Source organism: Salvelinus fontinalis, chromosome 1 (assembly GCF_029448725.1).
Source record: "Salvelinus fontinalis isolate EN_2023a chromosome 1, ASM2944872v1, whole genome shotgun sequence".
Taxonomy (NCBI): domain Eukaryota; kingdom Metazoa; phylum Chordata; class Actinopteri; order Salmoniformes; family Salmonidae; genus Salvelinus; species Salvelinus fontinalis.
Genome location: NC_074665.1, coordinates 97795932 through 97817765, shown reverse-complemented (window position 1 = coordinate 97817765; position 21834 = coordinate 97795932). Strand labels below are relative to the sequence as shown.

Sequence of the window (21834 nt, the reverse complement as noted above, 5' to 3'; positions counted from 1 at the left end):
TGTGTGTATGTGTGTATGGGATGTGTGTATGGGTGTTGCAGTTTTTTCCAGGACGTTTTATTTTTTTCATCATGCGTTCTCTTCTGTGGGCTGTCCCTCCCTCCCTCCCTCCCTCCCTCTCCCTCTCTCCCTCCCTCTCCCTCTATCCGTTCATACTCCAGATCACACTGTGACTAATGAATGAGAGCTGCTGTGTTCTGCTTTGCTTACTCTGACTTCACAAAGCGTAGGCTCTTTACATTAAACTGTGTGTTTCTCCTCTTCCTGTCCCTCTCCGCTCAATCTACATAAATATACATTGGGTGCCTATAGCTGCGCGCCACTGGTCATATGCATACGGGCGTAAGTCTTTGTCATAGTGGCGGTTGTACTATCTGTAGTCAACCCTCATGGTCATTCCCTTAGTCCAGGGTTTCCCAAACCCGGTCCTGGGGACCACAAGGGGTGCAGGTTTTGGTTTTGGACCTAGCACTACACAGCTCATTCAACTAATCAACTGATCATCAAGCTTTAATTATTTGAATCAGCTGTGTAGTGTTAAGGGCTAAAACCAAAATGTGCACCTCTTGGGGCCACGAGGACTGAGTTTGCAAAACGCTGCCTTAGTCCCTAGGTTGAACATAACAAAGGTTAAGACAAGAGGATTCTAGTATTCCACAACTCTTGGCAAAAATGCTGAAGAATTCTAAACAATGGGTCCAGCGATGCTAGTTAGCATATAAAAAACATTTTTCAAAAGCTTTTTTTTTATTCTAACCTGGGTATCTTCAACCTAGATCAGTCCCAAGATGCTAGCTAGCCTAGCTAGTAACTTGTAGTGGCAAATACGGTAGCATAGTGCTAGCATGACTAACTATAGATGCTAGTTATCCTAGCTAGTAACTTGTAGCAGTAAATATGGTAGCATAGCGCTAGCATGACTAACTAAAGATGCTATTCAGCCTAGCTAGTAACTTGTAGCGGCAGATACGGTAGCATAGTGCTAGCATGACTAACTAAGGATGCTAGCTAGTAGCTGCAGTTAAATGTACTGTCAGTGAATATACACTTTGGACAGTGCAGCAAAACATTTTAATTTATCTCTATACTCCAGCATTTTGGTTTTGAGGTCAAATTATTCAAATGATTGGACAGTACAGAATGCATCTTTTTATTCAAGGTTATTTTCATATACACTTCCGTTCAAAAGTTTTAGAACACCTACTCATTCAAGCGTTTTTCTTTATTTTCAACTATTTTCTACATTGTAGAATAATAGTGAAGACATCAAAACTATGAAATAACACATATGGAATCATGTAGTAACCAAAAAAGTGTTAAACAATTCAAAATATATGTTATATTTGAGATTCTTCAAATAGCCACCCTTTGCTTTCATGACAGCTTTGCACACTATTGACATTCTCTCAACCAGCTTCACCTGGAATGCTTTTGGCTACTTTTGACCAGTAGTGTATATCTTTTTATTTGTTTAAATGTAACCTGTATTTAACTAGGTAAGTCAGTTAAGAATAAATTCTTCTATATCTGGTTTAGAAATGAAAGCACTATATATCTAGTCCCCCCCTGCAGATACCTCTAATGTCTATGAATATATGATGCTTTTAGCCTTTACATATGTACTGAATAAAAATAGAAACACAACAAAGTGTTGGTCCCATGTTTCATGAGTTGAAATAACTGACCCCAGAAATTTTCTTTACGCACAAAAAGCTTATTTCTCTCTAATTTTGTGCACAAATTTGTTTTCCAATCCTGTTAGTGAGCGTTTCTCATTTGCCAAGATAATTAATCCACCTGACGTGTGGCATATCAAGAAGCTGATTAAACAACATTATCATTACATAAGTGTACCTTGTGCTGGGGTCAATACACACAATTGTGAATATATGTAGTCTCTTATCCTTCAACATATATGATGTTCTACTACCTAACACACATATAACCTCTCTGAATATATGTACCCTCTTAGCCCTCAACATATATGATATTCTACTACCTAACACATATAATCTCTCTGAATATATGTGTGTATTGTATGTTTCCTCTCTGCTCACTGCTCTCCTCCCTTCCTGCTCTCTGGCCTGGTTGTTTTCAGAGATGGTAAACCAGCTCAATGCTCTCAGCTGCTTAGCCGGAGACCCTGAAGACTACTTCCTAAAGCTGGCTAGTAGAACGCCAAGCAGCGCTCAGTCTCCCTCTCAAGGTCTTTCTGTTTTCAACTTTCAACCTTTTCTCCTTTTCTTTCTCACTCGTTCTCACTGTCTCCTTCTGTTGTTCTGTCCTGTTTTGTCTTGTTCTTTCTAACTCTCGTTTCTCTCTCTCCTGCCCTAGCTTGCTCTCTCTCTCCTGCCCTAGCTTGCTCTCTCTCTACTGTCCTAGCTCTCTCCCTCTACTGCCCTAGCTCTCTCTCTCCTGCCCTAGCTCCCTCTACTGCCCTAGCTCTCTCTCTCTCCTGCCCTAGCTCTCTCTCTCTCCTGCCCTAGCTCTCTCTACTGCCATAGCTCTCTCTCTCTCCTGCCCTAGCTCCCTCTACTGCCCTAGCTCTCTCTCTCTCCTGCCCTAGCTCCCTCTACTGCCCTAGCTCTCTCTCTCTCCTGCCCTAGCTCCCTCTACTGCCCTAGCTCTCTCTCTCTCCTGCTCTAGCTCTCGCTCTCTCTCTACTGCCCTAGCACTCTCTCAACTGTTCTCTCTCTACTGCCCTCTCTTGCTCTCTCTCTACTGCCCTCTCTGGCTCTCTCTCTACTGCCCTCTCTGGCTCTCTCTCTACTGCCCTCTCTGGCTCTCTCTCTACTGCCCTCTCTGGCTCTCTCTCTACTGCCCTCTCTGGCTCTCTCTCTACTGCCCTCTCTGGCTCTCTCTCTACTGCCCTCTCTGGCTCTCTCTCTACTGCCCTCTCTGGCTCTCTCTCTACTCCCCTCTCTGGCTCGCTCTCTACTGCCCTCTCTGGCTCGCTCTCTACTGCCCTCTCTGGCTCTCTCTCTACTGCCCTCTCTGGCTCTCTCTCGCTCTCCCTCTACTGCCCTCTTGCTCGCTCTCTACTGCCCTCTCTGGCTCGCTCTCTACTGCCCTCTCTGGCTCTCTCTCGCTCTCCCTCTACTGCCCTCTTGCTCTCCCTCTACTGCCCTCTTGCTCTCTCTCTACTGCCCTCTCTCTCTCCCCCTCTCTCTCTCTCTCTCTCGCTGTCTCTCTGTACCATTGGTGACGTGGTCGTGTTGCCTGGTGTTCTCGTGTTGTACTTCAGATTACGTTTATTACATTGGTTGGTTTTCATTGGCTGGTTTTCTGTCATTTTTCAGTTTGCCCTCCTGGTGTCCAAGCCCCCGAACCCTGAACCTCCCCCTTTTGTCTGCAATTTGTAGTGAACCAATGAACAGTCATATTCCTCGTCTATGGTGTTGCTCTGTCACCATAGAGAAAAGAACACACACACACAATGCCGCTGCCACTTGTGACAATGATGGCCTAATATGGCCCAGAATGCAGCAGGAGAAATACCACACCTTATCAGCTACTACCACTTCACTACGTATACACACACACTCTCCCATACACACACCTACACACACACTCTCGCTTTCTCTCACACACACACACCACACACGCTCGTCATCTCACTCACTCTGTGCATAGACGTTCTCACGCTCACATACCACATTCAGAAACACACACAGTTAGCATTTTGTTTCTCACACACTGTTGAGACACGGACACACACACACACACACACACACACACACACACAACCTAGACAGGCATTGTTGTCTTGAGGATGAATCTCTGAGCTCTGTAGCAACTCCCAGCCTGCACTAGTGGTTTCTCATGGCAACCCGGTTCCATCAATCTCTGCTGAATTCCCCCGCTGGACTTCAACTGTAGTGAAGCTGGACAGGGATGAACAGGCGTTAACCAGTCACCTTTTACCAGAAGGAAGGAATACTTTTGGAAACCAAATGAACTCGACTGGTTCACTCCAAAGTGCAGATTTTTTGTACCCTTTTATTTCTGTATGTTTGTCTTCATTTTGACTCATCAGCGGTTGGTTGTGAGGCCGTTTTATCTCAACTCATTTTCTTCCGCTAGTTTGAACTATTTTCCTTCCTTCCTCTTTTTTGTGTTTTTTGTTAATTCGTTCTTTCGTTCCTGTGTTGTTTTGGTTCCCATGGCGACAGAGCTGATCAGTAAGCTGAACTTCCTGGAGGAGGATCAGGACACATCCCCTGCCCTCTGCTCCAATCCCTTCGAAGATCCAGCTGATGACGTTGATGACCCCTCCCACCTGGAACACACCAATCACGTCAACCCGTTCGGTGACCCGGATGATGATGGTAGGCTTGACCTTTGAACTCTATCTACCTGTTCTGTCTCTCTCTACCTCTACTTCCTGTCTCTCTCCCTCTCTCTCTCTACCTCTACTTCCTGTCTCTCTCCGTCTCTCTACCTCTACTTCCTGTCTCTCTCCGTCTCTCTCTCTCTGTACTGTATGTCTACCTGTCTATAAGGGATTAGGGGTTTTAGCAGTTTGATTTACACTGCATGGCCAAAAGTATGTGGACACCTGCTCGACGAACATCTCATTCCAAAATCAGGGGCATTAATATGGAGTTGGTCCCACCCTTTGCTGCTACAACAGCCTCCACACTTCGGGGAAGGCTTTCCACTAGATGTTGGAACATTTCTGCGGGGACTTGCTTCCATTCAGCCAAAAGAGAATTAGTGAGGTTTGGCACTGATGTTGGGCGATTAGGCCTGGCTCACAGTCGGCATTCCAATTCATCCCAAAAGATGCTCTGGGCTCTGTGCAGGCCAGTCAAGTTCTTCCACACCCATCTCGACAAACCATTTCTGTATGGACCTCGCTTTGTGCACAGAGGCATTGTCATGCTGAAACAAGAAAAGGCCTTCCTCAAACTGTTGCCACAAAGTTGAAAGCACAGAATGGTCTAGAATGTCATTGTATAATGTAGCGTTAAGATTTCCCTTCACTGGAACTAAGGGGCCTGAACCATGAAAAACAGCCCCAGATCATTATTCCTCCCCACCATACTTTACAGTCGGCACTATGCATCAGGACAGGGGTGTCCACATAATGTACATTGTTATGGGGTCAACATCAAAGACCGATTTATTATCCTTTATGAGGTTTTATATTGTGTTTTCTATCCAAGTTTAATGACATAGTTGTTGAAAGATCTATTTTATTGTTCTGAGGTTGTTTATAAAGTGCCTGCCAAACTAAATGTTACCCTTTTGTTGCTGTCGAGATGTCAAGAAAGGTCACGTAGCGTTGTGAATCCTGTGTGTTTATGTATTCTGTTAGTAAAGCAGAATACTGTCTGACAGACAGCTAAGATAATATTGACCCATCTCTCCGTCTCTCGCCCTTTCTCTCTGTCTCTCTCTCATTCATTCGCTCTCTCCCTCTTGCCCTCTCTCTCTCTCTCTCTGACCATAGTAGACAGACATGACTCTCCTCTCTCCGTCTCTCTCACCCTCTCATTCTTTCACTCTCTCCCTCTGTCTCTCTCTCTCTGTCTCTCTATGTCTCTCAATTCAATTCAATTCAAGGGGCTTTATTGGCATGGGAAACGTGTTAACATTGCCAAAGCAAGTGAGGTAGACAACACACAAAGGTGAAATAAACAATAACAATTAATAGCAAACATTACACATACAGAAGTTTCAAAACAATAAAGACATTACAAATGTCATATTATATATATACAGTGTTGTAACAATGTACAAATGGCTAAAGTACACAAGGGAAAATAAATAAGCATAAATATGGGTTGTATTTACAATGGTGTTTGTTCTTCACTGGTTGCCCTTTTCTTGTGGCAACAGGTCACACATCTTGCTGCTGTGATGCACACTAGTATTTCACCCAGTAGATATGGGAGTTTATCAAAACTGGATTTGTTTTCGAATTCTTTGTGGATCTGTGTGATCTGAGGGAAATATGTCTCTCTAATATGGTTATACATTTGGCAGGAGGTTAGGAAGTGCAGCTCAGTTTCCACCTCATTTTGTGGGCAGTGTGCACATAGCCTGTCTTCTCTTGAGAGCCATGTCTGCCTACGGCGGCCTTTCTCAATAGCAAGGCTATGCTCACTGAGTCTGTACATAGTCAAAGCTTTCCTTAAGTTTGGGTCAGTCACAGTGGTCAGGTATTCTGTCAATGTGTACTCTCTGTTTAGGGCCAAATAGCATTCTAGTTTGCTCTGTTTTTTTGTTAATTCTTTCCAATGTGTCAAGTAATTATCTTTTTTTTTTTCTCATGATTTGGTTGGGTCTAATTGTGCTGTTGTCCTGTGGCTCTGTGGGGTGTGTTTGTGTTTGTGAACAGAGCCCTAGGACCAGCTTGCTTAGGGGACTCTTCTCCAGGTTCATCACTCTGTAGGTGATGGCTTTGTTATGGAAGGTTTGGGAATCGCTTCCTTTTAGGTGGTTGTAGAATTTAACGTCTCTTTTCTGGATTTTGATAATTAGTGGGTATCGGCCTAATTCTGCTCTGCATGCATATTTTATGTTCTACGTTGTACACGGAGGATATTTTTGCAGAATTCTGCATGCAGTCTCAATTTGGTGTTTGTCCCATTTTGTGAAGTCTTGGTTGGTGAGCGGACCCCAGACCTCACAACCATAAAGGGCGATGAGAGAGAGAGACATCGCCCTCTCTCTCTGTCTCTCTCCGTCTCTGTCTCTCGCTCTCTGTCTGTCTCTCTCTCTCTCTCGCTCTCTGTCTGTCTGTCTTTTTTTTCTTCTTTTTTTTTCTCTGTCTCTCTCTCTCTCTCTCTCTCTGTCTCTCTCTCTCTCTCTCTCTGTCTCTCTCTCTCTCTCTCTCTCTCTCTCTCTGTCTCTCTCTCTGTCTTTCTCTGTCTCTCTGTCTCTCTCTCTGACCATAGTAGACAGACATGACTCTCCTCTCTGTTTCTTTCCTTCATCAGAGTGTGAGGAGGGTTCAGCCCTGAGTGACAAGCCTCTTGTTTTAGCTTACAGGATGTTTATTTGTTTCAGCCTTTAATCAGAACTAGTATATTGTGTCTGTGTGTGAATATCTCTAACCTCCTCTGCCCCCCCCCTAGACACAGGGCCCCCCTCCCTGCCCCCCTCCCTCACCCTCCGACAGGACCCAGAGGCCTACTATGTCCAAGAACCCTCCAACCCTTTCGACGAGGACGAAGTCAACACACACTCGCACACAGAGTACAACCCGTTTGACGAGCCCGACCAGGACCCAGACCTAGTCCCCGACCCCCAGGGGCCCCAGCAGCCGGAGGCTCCCAAACCCAGGGGGAGGAAGGGGGTCAGGCCGGTGGATATGAGCAAGTACCTGTATGCCGATACCAACGCACCTCCAGAGGACCAACTGGATGAGTGAGTTACAGGGGGATGTGGGGTGTGTGTGTGTGTGTGTTCAGACGTTTGGGGTTGATTACGGGGTTCAGTCATAAAGTGAATTTGTATTCTAGTGTGTGTCAGGGTTTCTGTTAGGAAAATGGGAAGATTTGAATTTAACGGCCATTTGAGAAATGTACTGGACCCATATATATTAGGTCACTTCTCGTTGGGTCACTATCGTTGGGTCACTATCGTTGGGTCACTATCGTTGGGTCACTATCGTTGGGTCACTCTCGTTGGATCACTCTCGTTGGGTCACTCTCGTTGGGTCACTCTTGTTGGGTCACTCTCGTTGGGTCACTCTCGTTGGGTCACTCTCGTTGGGTCACTCTTGTTGGGTCACTCTCGTTGGGTCACTCTCGTTGGGTCACTCTCGTTAGGTCACTCTCATTAGGTCACTCTCATTGGGTGCATAAGCCATTAAGCCGTCCAATCACAGTGCTCGGAACAACAGCCAATCACATTTAGATGACAGTAATTAATCTGACCAGAGCATTCAGCTCATGTAATGAAGCAGCCAATCAAACGTAGTTTTCAAACCACAAAATGCAATTGGTGGGAAAACAGCATTCTAAACACACCACCTTCAAAACGACTTCACCAGAAAGCATGAATGAGCCACAGAGGAATAGAGGATCATTAGCTTCTTTTAAATGAAATAGCTGTGGATTGTTTCAGATCACAAGCCCGTTGGCCTATTTCAGAAGCTCGCAATTTGGGCAGCGTGCGTGGTCATGGGTCTAGCTGATTATTAAGTTGCGTCTGTCAGTGTAAAGCATCTAAAATATGTGTAAAGATAATGTGTTGTGTATAATTAAAAATGTTGAGACTCTCTCCAGAATGGCTCAGCAGGGCAGGGGTGTGTAGTGAAGATATAGGCCAGTCTCTCTCCAGAATGGCTCAGCAGGACAGGGGTGTGTGGTGAAGATAGAGGCCAGTCTCTCTCCAGAATGGCTCAGTAGGAGTGTGTGGTGAAGATATAGGCCAGTCTCTCCAGAATGGCTCAGAAGGGCAGAGGGGTATGTGGTGAAGATATAGGCCAGTCCCTCCAGAATGGCTCAGAAGGGCAGAGGGGTATGTGGTGAAGATATAGGCCAGTCTCTCCAGAATGGCTCAGAAGGGCAGAGGGGTATGTGGTGAAGATATAGGCCAGTCCCTCCAGAATGGCTCAGAAGGGCAGAGGGGTATGTGGTGAAGATATAGGCCAGTCTCTCCAGAATGACTCAGCAGGGCAGGTGGGTGTGGTGAAGATATAGGCCAGTCTCTCCAGAATGACTCAGCAGGGCAGGGGTGTGTAGTGAAGATATAGGCCAGTCTCTCTCCAGAATGGCTCAGCAGGTCAGGGGTGTGTGGTGAAGATATAGGCCAGTCTCTCCAGAATGGAGATATAGGCCAGTCTCGCAATGAATGGGCTTGTTTAAAGCATGTTGTACTCCAGCAGCAACCAGCTGAGGAGATGCCCCTCAAAATAGTCTCTGAATGATGTGCGCGTGTGATAGTTGTGTTAGATAAATAAGATACATGATGACCAATGAAAATACACACAGGTCAATTTAATTTCCGCTAAATTATGCAAATTACCTATAGACCGATAAGCATGACGTGTGTGTATCTGTGTTTATCTTCGTGTGTGTGTGTGTGTGTGTGTGTGTGTGTGTGTGTGTGTGTGTGTGTGTGTGTGTGTGTGTGTGTGTGTGTGTGTGTGTGTGTGTGTGTGTGTGTGTGTGTGTGTGTGTGTGTGTGTGTAACCTTATGCGAGTTACACAAGGCCCCCCCAACCCTGAGACACAGAGTGACTTGGGAGCTCTTTCAGAAACAAGGACTCTGTTGTTCCCTGCATTCTTTCTGCTTGTCTCCCCCCTCTCTCCCCCCTCTCTCCCCCTCTATCCCCCCTCTATCCCCCTCTATCCCCCTCTTCTCCGTTCTCCATCCCTCTTCACCCCCTCTCGCTACAAAATACTGCCTCATGACTCCTTGTCGAACAGCAATTTATAATGAGTTAAACCTTCCATTTTGTTGAGTTGTGGAGGTGGGGTTCAGTTCTCTTGGGTAAACTCTAAATTTACTTGGATATAATACGATAAGCCTATCTTTCCCATTCAGTTTGGTTTGAGGGGATATTTGCTATGTTGCCCCTTTAACTTTGTCAAAACTCTAGAATACTCAACAAAATACTCAACTGGTGGTACCGGGCTGGGGACACGCACCTCATACTCACTAACATCCCCCTCACTAACATTCCTCATCCCAGCCCCCTCCCAACCCCCTGGCTAACATTCCTCCTCCCAACCCCTCGCTGACATTCCTCCTCTCATCCCCCTCACTAACATTCCTCCTCCCAACCCCCTCCCAACCCCCTGGCTAACATTCCTCCTCCCAACCCCCTGGCTAACATTCCTCATCCCAGCCCCCTCCCAACCCCTCGCTGACATTCCTCCTCTCAACCCCCTCACTAACATTCCTCCTCCCAACCCCCTCACTAACATTCCTCATCCCAGCCCCCTCCCAACCCCCTCACTAACATTCCTCATCCCAGCCCCCTCCCAACCCCCTCACTAACATTCCTCATCCCAGCCCCCTCCCAACCCCCTCACTAACATTCCTCCTCCCAACACCCTCACTAACATTCCTCCTCCCAACCCCCTCACTACCATTCCTCATCCCAGCCCCCTCCCAACCCCGTGGCTAACATTCCTCCTCCCAACCCCCTCACTAACATTCCTCATCCCAGCCCCCTCCCAACCCCCTCACTAACATCCCTCATCCCAGCCTCCTCCCATCCCCCTCACGAACATTCCTCCTCTCAACCCCCTCACTAACATTCCTCCTTCCAACCCCCTCACTAACATTTCTCCTCTTAACCCCCTCACTAACATTCCTCATCCCAGCCCCCTCCCAACCCCCTCACTAACATTCCTCCTCCCAACCCCCTCACTAACATTCCTCCTCTCAACCCCCTGGCTAACATTCCTCCTCCCAACCCCCTGGCTTATATTTCTCCTCCCAACCCCCTCACTAACATTCCTCCTCTCAACCCCCTCACTAAAATTCCTCCTCTCAACCCCCTCACTAACATTCCTCCTCCCAACCCCCTCACTAACATTCCTCCTCCCAACCCCCTGGCTAACATTCCTCCTCCCAACCCCCTCACTAACATTCCTCCTCTCAACCCCCTCACTAACATTCCTCCTCCCAACCCCCTGGCTAACATTCCTCCTCCCAAACCCCTGGCTAACATTCCTCCTCCCAAACCCCTGGCTAACATTCCTCCTCCCAAACCCCTGGCTAACATTCCTCCTCTTAACCCCCTGGCTAACATTCCTCCTCCCAAACCCCTGGCTAACATTCCTCCTCCCAAACCCCTGGCTAACATTCCTCCTCTTAACCCCCTGGCTAACATTCCTCCTCCCAAACCCCTGGCTAACATTCCTCCTCTTAACCCCCTGGCTAACATTCCTCCTCTTAACCCCCTGGCTAACATTCATCCTCTCAACCCCCTGGCTAACATTCCTCCTCTTAACCCCCTGGCTAAAATTCCTCCTCTCAACCCCCTCACTAACATTCCTCCTCCCAACCCCCTCACTAACATTCCTCCTCCCAAACCCCTGGCTAACATTCCTCCTCCCAACCCCCTGGCTAACATTCATCCTCTCAACCCCCTGGCTAACATTCCTCCTCTTAACCCCCTGGCTAACATTCCTCCTCTCAACCCCCTGGCTAATATTCCTAATATCAACCCCCTGGCTAACATTCCTCCTCTTAACCCCCTGGCTAACATTCCTCCTCTTAACCCCCTGGCTAACATTCCTCCTCTCAACCCCCTGGCTAACATTCATCCTCTCAACCCCCTGGCTAACATTCCTCCTCTCAACCCCCTGGCTAACATTCCTCCTCCCAACCCCCTCACTAACATTCCTCCTCCCAACCCCCTGGCTAACATTCCTCCTCCCAACCCCCTCACTAACATTCCTCCTCTCAACCCCCTCACTAACATTCCTCCTCTCAACCCCCTGGCTAACATTCCTCCTCCCAACCCCCTCACTAACATTCCTCCTCTCAACCCCCTGGCTAACATTCCTCCTCTCAACCCCCTGGCTAACATTCCTTTTCCCATCCCCATCATAAGCCACTCCTAGGTTATTGAGTCCACCATGTTTTGTTTTTGTTGTCCCGGGTAACATCCCAAATGGCACCCTATTGCCTACATAGTGCAATACTTTCATGTAGTGTATATATAGACAATATGGTGGCATTTGAGACTCAGGCCTGGGACTGAGGGAGGGAGAGAGAGCTCATTGTTTTGACTGGGGCTGTGGAGGGGGAGAGAGAGAGAGCTCAGTGTTTTGACTGGGGCTGTGGAGGGAGGGAGAGAGAGAGAGCTCAGTGTTTTGACTGGGGCTGTGGAGGGGGAGAGAGAGAGAGCTCAGTGTTTTGACTGGGGCTGTGGAGGGAGGGAGAGAGAAAGAGCTCAGTGTTTTGACTGGGGCTGTGGAGGGGGAGAGAGAGAGAGCTCAGTGTTTTGACTGGGGCTGTGGAGGGAGGGGGAGAGAGAGCTCAGTGTTTTGACTGGGGCTGTGGAGGGGGAGAGAGAGAGAGCTCAGTGTTTTGACTGGGGCTGTGGAGGGAGAGAGAGAGAGAGAGAGCTCAGTGTTTTGACTGGGGCTGTGGAGGGAGGGGGAGAGAGAGCTCAGTGTTTTGACTGGGGCTGTGGAGGGAGGGAGAGAGAGAGAGCTCAGTGTTTTGACTGGGGCTGTGGAGGGGGAGAGAGAGAGAGAGCTCAGTGTTTTGACTGGGGCTGTGGAGGGAGGGGGAGAGAGAGCTCAGTGTTTTGACTGGGGCTGTGGAGGGAGGGAGGGAGGGCTCAGTGTTTTGCCTGGGGCTGTGGAGGGAGGGAGGTGGGGAGAGAGAGAGAGCTCCGTGATTTGACTGGGGCTGTGGAGGGAGGGAGGGAGGGAGCTCAGTGTTTTGCCTGGGGCTGTGGAGGGAGGGAGCTCAGTGTTTTGCCTGGGGCTGTGGAGGGAGGGAGGGAACTCAGTGTTTTGTCTGGGGCTGTGGAGGGAGGGAGCTCAGTGTTTTGCCTGGGGCTGTGGAGGGAGGGAGGGAGCTCAGTGTTTTGCCTGGGGCTGTGGAGGGAGGGAGCTCAGTGTTTTGCCTGGGGCTGTGGAGGGAGGGAGCTCAGTGTTTTGCCTGGGGCTGTGGAGGGAGGGAGCTCAGTGTTTTGCCTGGGGCTGTGGAGGGAGGGAGGGAGCTCAGTGTTTTGTCTGGGGCTGTGGAGGGAGGGAGCTCAGTGTTTTGTCTGGGGCTGTGGTGTATACCACCCTGTATACCACCCTTCAATTAAGTTTTACATTGTCACATCTAAATGTATTTTAGCTAGCTAGCTACATTTATAGGATCCTCATTATGAGTCTGAGACACTTTGAGCATCATAATCCCATTTTCCACCTCTAAAATGAATGTTGTCTATATGTATTTGTTAGCTAGCTAGCATACAAGAGTAGTACTTTTCTCTCGCATGCCTGGGGAGGCAGGTAGCCTAGTGGTTAGAGTGTTGGACTAGTAACCGAAAGGTTGTAAAATCGAATCCCCCAGCTGACAAAGTACAAATCTGTCATTCTGCCCCTGAACAAGGCAGTTAACCCACTGTTGCTAGGCTGTCATTGTGAATATGAATTTGTTCGTAACCTTTCTGAAATCCCCATCCGTCATTAAAAACCCTGACTAGCATAGCGTAGCCTAGCGCCAGAGGGTAATCATAAAATATAATTTCATGAAATCACAAGTGCAATATTGCAAAACACAGCTTAGCCTTTTGTTAATCCATCTGTCGTCTCAGATTTCGAAATTATGCTTTCCAGCGAAAGCAATACTTACATTTGTGTAAATGTATCGATCGCTCGACAAAACAATAAGAACAGCTAGCGCCAGGTAACTCGGTAACAAAAACCAGCAAACCAATCAAATTAATCGTTTACCTTTGTTGATCTTCGTTTGGTTTCACTGACTTGTCTAGTTAAATAAAGGTATAAAAAAATGCAGTCATGTTGATTAAATTGGACGCTTTGCTGCCACCGGAGTTGGACGCGTGACTACAGTTTGCATTGAATTGTGGGTCATAACAACCCCGCGATAGTAGTTCACTTGCTCCCTCGAGCTAAATCGATGGCCGAGGGGGTAACGTTTGTGAATTGGACCTCCACTTAAGATGGCAATCACACTGCATCCGGTTTCGACAGGGATACCCTGAGGGAAAGTGGCTGGGCTGGGGGGGGGGGGGGGGGGGGGGGTCAAAATTACACGATTGGACTGCAACCTGGATCTTTTCACATGTCTTTTAGCCTAGGCAGGTCTGTCAAAGATGAATGCCACAGCCTCTATGGCTCTACTTTTCTCTCCTCCTTTCTCCTCCGTTCTCTTGGCCGGGGTTAGATACACACTGAACTTGTCTGTTTCTTTCAGCCTGATATATCTAGCCAATCCCCCCTTCCCCCAGTTCTCTGGCGGTGTGTGAGTGGTGAGTGTTGAATGAGTGACGTGAAGCGTTGTAGCTTGTTCCAACCCTAAGGGCTGGCTGACCTGTGTATTGATAAGATCCTGTGTGTGTCTGTCAGTGCCCAGCATGGCAGTTGGGATATGAGGTCACTCAGAGCTGACCTCAGAGCACCTGTGTCCTGTGTTACCCAACCATCCGTTTAACTCACCGTTGTGTGTGTACTTTTAACTTACTGCTAGCCGTGTGGTTCTGAGGTAATACTAGCCGTGTTGTGGTTCCGAGGTAATGCTAGCCGTGTTGTGGTTCCGAGATAATGCTTGCCGTGTTGTGGTTCTGAGGTAATACTAGCCGTGTTGTGGTTCTGAGGTAACGCTAGCCGTGTTGTGGTTCTGAGGTAACGCTAGCCGTGTTGTGGTTCTGAGGTAATACTAGCCGTGTTGTGGTTCTGAGGTAATACCAGCCGTGTTGTGGTTCCGAGGTAATGCTAGCCGTGTTGTGGTTCCGAGGTAATGCCAGCTGTGCTGTGGTTCCGAGGTAATGCTAGCCGTGTTGTGGTTCCGAGGTACTGCTAGCCGTGTTGTGGTTCCGAGGTACTGCTAGCCATGTTGTGGTTATTACGTACTGTTAGCCGTGTTGTGGCTCTGAGGGACGGCTAGCCGTGTTGTGGTTCCGAGGTAATACCAGCCGTGTTGTGGTTCCGAGGTAATGCTAGCCGTGTTGTGGTTCCGAGGTAATACCAGCTGTGCTGTGGTTCCGAGGTACTGCTAGCCGTGTTGTGGTTCCGAGGTACTGCTAGCCATGTTGTGGTTATTTTGGACTGCTAGCCATGTTGTGGTTATTACGTACTGTTAGCCGTGTTGTGGCTCTGAGGGACGGCTAGCCGTGTTGTGGTTCTGAGGTACTGCTAGCCGTGTTGTGGCTCTGAGGTACTGCTAGCCGTGTTGTGGCTCTGAGGTACTGCTAGCCGTGTTGTGGCTCTGAGGTACTGCTAGCCGTGTTGTGGCTCTGAGGTACTGCTAACCGTGTTGTGGTACTACTAGCCGTGTTGTGGCTGGGTTGGTACAGCTAGCCGTGTTGTGGCTCTGAGGTACTGCTAGCTGTGTTGTGGTTCTGTGGTACTGCTAACTGTGTTGTGGCTGGGTTGGTACTGCTAGCCGTGTTGTGGCTGGGTTGGTACTGCTAACTGTGGTGTGATTCTGTGGTACTGCTAACCGTGTCGTGGCTGGGTTGGTACTGCTAACCGTGTTGTGGCTGGGTTGGTACTGCTAACCGTGTTGTGGCTGGGTTGGTACTGCTAACCGTGTTGTGGTTCTGTGGTACTGCTAGCCGTGTTGTGGCTGGGTTGGTACTGCTAACCGTGTTGTGGCTGGGTTGGTACTGCTAACTGAACTGTGGTGTGGTTATGTGGTACTGCTAGCCGTGTTGTGGTTCTGTGGTACTGCTAGCCGTGTTGTGGTTCTGTGGTACTGCTAACCGTGTTGTGGCTCTGTGGTACTACTAGCCGTGTTGTGGCTGGGTTGGTACTGCTAACCGTGTTGTGATTCTGTGGTACTGCTAACCGTGTTGTGATTCTGTGGTACAGCTAGCCGTGTTGTGGCTGGGTTGGTACTGCTAACTGTGGTGTGGTTCTGTGGTACTGCTAACTGTGTTGTGGCTGGGTTGGTACTGCTAACTGTGTTGTGGTTCTGTGGTACTGCTAACCGTGTTGTGGCTGGGTTGGTACTGCTAACCGTGTTGTGGTTCTGTGGTACAGCTAGCCGTGTTGTGGTACTGCTAGCCGTGTTGTGGTTCTGTGGTACTGCTAGTCGTGTTGTGGCTGGGTTGGTACTGCTAACTGTGGTGTGGTTCTGTGGTACTGCTAACCGTGTTGTGGCTGGGTTGGTACTGCTAGCCGTGTTGTGGTTCTGTGGTACTGCTAGTCGTGTTGTGGCTGGGTTGGTACTGCTAACTGTGGTGTGGTTCTGAGGTACTGCTAACCGTGTTGTGGCTGGGTTGGTACTGCTAGCCGTGTTGTGGCTGGGTTGGTACTGCTAACTGTGTTGTGGTACTGTGATACTGCTAACCGTGGTGTGGTACTGTGATACTGCTAGCCGTGTTGTGGTTATGTGGTACTGCTAGCCGTGTTGTGGTTCTGTGGTACTGCTAACCGTGTTGTGGCTGGGTTGGTACTGCTAGCCGTGTTGTGGTTCTGTGGTACTGCTAGTCGTGTTGTGGCTGGGTTGGTACTGCTAACCGTGGTGTGGTACTGTGATACTGCTAGCCGTGTTGTGGTTCTGTGGTACTGCTAGTCGTGTTGTGGCTGGGTTGGTACTGCTAACCGTGTTGTGGCTGGGTTGGTACTGCTAACCGTGGTGTGGTACTGTGATACTGCTAGCCGTGTTGTGGTTCTGTGGTACTGCTAGTCGTGTTGTGGCTGGGTTGGTACTGCTAACTGTGGTGTGGTTCTGTGGTACTGCTAGTCGTGTTGTGGCTGGGTTGGTACTGCTAACTGTGGTGTGGTTATGTGGTACCTGGTCAGCTATCTTAGTGTTGAATGTGCGTTCCTAAGTAAAGTACAGTGTTATTAACTGTACGTTTGCTTATCCCATGTGTAACTCTGTGTTGTTTTTGTCGCACTGCTTTGCTTTATCTTGGTCAGGTCGCAGTTGTAAATGAGAACTTGTTCTCAACTGGCCTACCCGGTTAAATAAAGATGAAATAAATTACATTTTTTTTTAAATGTAAAAACCATAAGAGTTTGAGAGGATGTAAAGTTATACAATGCCTGTAAAATTACATTATGATGCAATCTTTTGATATACCATGTCTCTCTCCTCTCCCTCTTTTTCTTTCCCTCCTTCCCTCTCTATCCCCCTCTCCCTTGCTCTCTCCCTCCCTCTCCCCTCCCTCATTTCCCATCTCCTTCCTTCCCTCTCTCCCCTCTCTCACTTCCCATCTCCTTCCTTCCCTCTCTCCCCTCCCTCACTCCGTCTTCCCCCCCTCCGTCTCCCTCTCTCCTTCAGATCCAACCCGTTCTACGAGCCCCGGACCTCCAGCCCATCCCGGCCCTCCGGGGGCCCCTCTCCAGACTTCAGTAACCAGAAGAGGAGAGCCCCGCTGCCTCCCAGACCTCCAGGTCCCAGCCTCTCGGCCCCCAACACCTCCAGGGAGGGGGCAGAGAGGGAGAGATTCATGGCCAGTGGACCCAGTGCCGTGGCAGCTGTGGTGGGGCGAGAGCTGGCCTCCTCCTCCCCGAAGGTAAGACTCTTTGAAGAGGGTAGTGGAACTAGAGCAGTGGTATTAAAGAAGTGTGCGTGTGTGTGCGCGTGTGCGTGCGTGCGTGTGTGTGGTTGTTCACAAAGTGTGTGTGGTTGTGTATGCATGTGCCTCCGTGTGTGTCCAGTCACCTCCAACCTCCTCATCTGAATATAGCTATTAGTTTATTGGTCTGTTTGTCTGTTTATTTATTTATTTAAATTCTTCATTTCTGCTGGTTGTAATTAAACGGCTGGTGGTCACACACACATGATGAGCCACCCCAGTGGCCGGGAGTGATTGGGTGGGGGGGGAGTTTAAGTAGTCTATATGAGGTGCAGGACAGAAAGCATATGAGGGGCTTAAACACATCAGCAGACTGATTACAGGGGGGTAAGAACCCCATCTGCCCCCATAACCCCCCCGCGGACACACACACACACACATACACACACACACACATACACACACACACACACACACACACACACACAGACACACACACCCTCCCTCCGTGGCTGGCTGTTGTAGTTGTGTAGGACGGGCTTGGTGCAGTAACAGTAATGTTGGTACTTTGTAATTAAGGAAGGAGGCTTTATCAACCAGCTGCACAGCCGTGTGACCGTGGGTGAGGGGGTCTAAACAACTTTAATTACCCAGACTCAGTGGCCTGTGGTGGGCTGCACTCCGCCAAGGGCTGCCCCTGTCTTTAGAGCTCAGGGGAGGGAGAGGAGGGAGAGGAGGGAGAGATGGAGAGGGAGAGAGAGGGAGAGAGAGGGAGAGAGAGGGAGAGAGAAACAGAGGCTGTTGCAGGAGAGTGGAAAACGAGGCCCAGAGTTTAACATGTGGTGAGAATAGTGTTTGGCTTCTGTAAATATTCTCACAGAGAAACACACACATGCGAATGAACACACACACACATCCAAACACACACGCACCATGATGAGAAACCCCTACACACGTGTGTGTGTGTTAGTACGCACAGATTCCAGTTTGCCCAAAAAACACAGGTTGTTAACCTCTGCTTCTCGATGTTTTGCGTGCGTGCGTGCGTGCGTGTGTGTCCATCCATCCATACTTCGGGGTGGGGGGGGGGGGTCAACGCAACACTGTCCTTCAAGGGTCTGGAATATCCATCCTGTTTTACACACACATCCCCAAACAGATTCCATTGTCCCATTCTGCATCAGTTCTATGTCAGTTCTACGTCAGTTCTACATCAGTTCTACGTCAGTTCTACGTCAGTTCTATGTCAGTTCTATGCCAGTTCTATGTCAGTTCTATGTCAGTTCTATGTCAGTTCTACGTCAGTTCTACGTCAGTTCTATGTAGTAATAAATCCTGATACTTTGGCCAAGGCTTAGCTTCAACTCACTTCTGGCTGCTGCAGAAATCATTTTTAAAGGGTTAGGAAGGACGTTGTTGGAACATTGTATTATTTAAGTCCGTTGTGTGTGTGTGTGTGTGTGTGTGTGTGTGTGTGTGTGTGTGTGTGTGTGTGTGTGTGTGTGTGTGTGTGTGTGTGTGTGTTTGTGTGTGTGGTCTTGTCTAGGTGAGACAGTACCTTCATCAGTAGCGAGGTGAGACAGTACCTTCATCAGTAGCTAGGTGAGACAGTACCTTCATCAGTAGCTAGGTGAGACAGTACCTTCATCAGTAGCTAGGTGAGACAGTACCTTCATCTGTAGCTAGGTGAGACAGTACCTTCATCTGTAGCTAGGTGAGACAGTACCTTCATCAGTAGCTAGGTGAGACAGTACCTTCATCAGTAGCTAGGTGAGACAGTACCTTCATCTGTAGCTAGGTGAGACAGTACCTTCATCAGTAGCTAGGTGAGACAGTACCTTCATCAGTAGCTAGGTGAGACAGTACCTTCATCAGTAGCTAGGTGAGACAGTACCTTCATCAGTAGCTAGATGAGACAGTACCTTCATCAGTAGCTAGGTGAGACAGTACCTTCATCAGTAGCTAGGTGAGACAGTACCTTCATCAGTAGCGAGGTGAGACAGTACCTTCATCAGTAGCTAGGTGAGACAGTACCTTCATCAGTAGCGAGGTGAGACAGTACCTTCATCAGTAGCTAGGTGAGACAGTACCTTCATCAGTAGCTAGCTGAGACAGGACCTTCATCAGTAGCTAGGTGAGACAGGACCTTCATCAGTAGCTAGGTGAGACAGTACCTTCATCAGTAGCCAGGTGAGACAGTACCTTCATCAGTAGCTAGCTGAGACAGGACCTTCATCAGTAGCTAGGTGAGACAGGACCTTCATCAGTAGCTAGGTGAGACAGTACCTTCATCAGTAGCCAGGTGAGACAGTACCTTCATCAGTAGCTAGGTGAGACAGTACCTTCATCAGTAACTAGGTGAGACAGTACCTTCATCACTGGCTAGGTGAGACAGGACCTTCATCAGTAGCTAGGTGAGACAGTACCTTCATCAGTAGCTACAGTTGAAGTCGGAGGTTTACATACACCTTAACCAAATACATTTAAACTCAGTTTTTCACAATTCCTGACATTTAATCCAAGTAAAAATTCCCTGTCTTAAGTCAGTTAGGATCACCACTTTATTTTTAGAATGTGAAATGTCAGAATAATAGTAGAGAGAAATATTTATATCAGCTTTTAGTTCTTTCATCACATTCCCAGTGGGTCAGAAGTTTACATACACACTCAATTAGTATTTGGTAGCATTGCCTTTAAATTGTTTAACTTGGGGCAAACGTTTCGGGTAGCCTTCCACAAGCTTCCCACAATAAGTTGGGTGAATTTTGGCCCATTCCTCCTGACAGAGCTGGTGTAACGGAGCCAGGTTTGTAGGCCTCCTTGCTCACACACGCTTTTTCAGTTCTACCCACAAATGTTCTATGTGATTGAGGTCAGGGCTTTGTGATGGCCACTCCAATACCTTGACTTTGTTGTCCTTAAGCCATTTTGACACCACTTTGGAAGTATGCTTGGGTTAATTTTCCATTTGGAAGACCCATTTGCGACCAAGCTTTAACTTCCTGACTGATGTCTTGAGATGTTGCTTCAATATATCCACATAATTTTCCTGCCTCATGATGCCATCTATGTTGTGAAGTGCACCAGTCCCTCCTGCAGCAAAGCACCCTCACAACATGATGCTGCCACCCCCGTGCTTCACGGTTGGGATGGTGTTCTTCGGCTTGCAAGCCTCCCCCTTTTTCCTCCAAACATAACGATGGTCATTATTGCCAAACAGTTCTATTTTTGTTTCATCAGACCAGAGGACATTTCTCCAAAAAGTACGATCTTTGTCCCCATGTGCAGTTGCAAACCGTAGTCTGGCTTTTTTATGGCGGTTTTGGAGCAGTGGCTTCTTCCTTGCTGAGCGGCCTTTCAGGTTATGTCGATATAGGACTCGATTTACTGTGGATATAGATACTTTTGTACCTGTTTCCTCCAGCACCTTCGCAAAGTCCTTTGCTGTTGTTCTGGGATGGATTTGCACTTTTCGCACCAAAGTACGTTCATCTCTAGGAGACAGAACGCGTCTCCTTCCTGAGTGGTATGACAGCTGTCTGGTCCCATGGTGTTTATACTTGCGTACTATTGTTTGTACAGATGAACGTGGTACCTTCAGGCGTTTGGAAATTGCTCCCAAGGATGAACCAGACTTGTGGAGGTCCACAATTTTTTCTCTGAGGTCTTGGCTGATTTCTCTTCCCATGATGTCAAGCAAAGAGGCACTGAGTTTGAAGGTAGGCCTTGAAATACATCCACAGGTACACCTCCAATTGACTCAAATGATGTCAATTAGCTTATCAGAAGCTTCTAATGCCATGACATAATTTTCTGGTATTTTCCAAGCTGTTTAAAGGCACAGTCAACAGTGTATTTATGTAATCTTCTGACCCACTGGAATTGTGATACAGTGAATTATAAGTGGAATAATCTATCTGTAAACAATTGTTGGAAAAATTGTGTCATTCACAAAGTAGATGTCCTAATCGACATGCCAAAACTATAGTTTGTTAACAAGAAATTTGTGGAGTGGTTGAAAAGCGAGTTTTAATGACTCCGACCTATGTGTATGTAAACTTCCGACTTCAACTGTATGTGAGACAACCACATCTAGTTTCAGGTAGATGCTGTTTCCTGAATATACTGACGTCAAGAACACCTTCATAATGTTGACTTGCACCCCCCTCCATTCTTGATACACACAGGAAACTGTTGAGCGTGAAAAACCCAGCAGCGTTGCAGTTCTTGACACAAACCGGTGCGCCTGTCACCTACTACCGTACCCTGTTCAAAGGCACTCAAATCTGTTGTCTGGCCCATTCACCCTCTGAATGGCACACATACACAATCCATGTCTCAATTGGCGTTAAAATCCTTCCTTAACCTGTCTCCTCCCCTTCATCTACACTGATTTGAAGTGACGTCAATAAGGGATCATAGGTTTCACCTGGATTCACCTGGTCAGTCGATGTCATGGAAAGAGCAGGTGTTTTTCATGTTTGTAAACTCAGTGTATCTCTGTCATAGTAAGTACATTTCTCCTCAGTGTTAGTGTCTCTCTCTCTCTCTCTCTTGTCTCTCTCCGTCTGTCTGTCTGTCTTTCTCTTTCCCCATCCCTCTGTCTCTCTCTGTCTCTCTCTGTCTCTCTCTGTCTCTCTCTGTCTCTCTCTGTCTCTCTCCCTCTCTCTGTCTGTCTGTCTCTCTCTCCCTCTCTCTCC

General features: G+C 48.0%; 1 protein-coding gene across 2 annotated transcripts in view; it reads left to right on the top strand.

Annotated features, from left to right (window-relative positions):
- Positions 1–21834, top strand: part of LOC129864936 (EH domain-binding protein 1-like) — a 223840-nt gene that overhangs the window by 90927 nt on the left and 111079 nt on the right. The window contains exons 8-11 of one of the 2 annotated variants that reach the window (XM_055937277.1): positions 2099–2206; positions 4173–4328; positions 7086–7377; positions 16897–17131. In XM_055937277.1, coding sequence (XP_055793252.1) covers positions 2099–2206; positions 4173–4328; positions 7086–7377; positions 16897–17131 — 791 coding nt within the window. The remainder of the gene's footprint in view (positions 1–2098; positions 2207–4172; positions 4329–7085; positions 7378–16896; positions 17132–21834) is intronic. The other variant, XM_055937283.1, reaches the window with a different exon arrangement.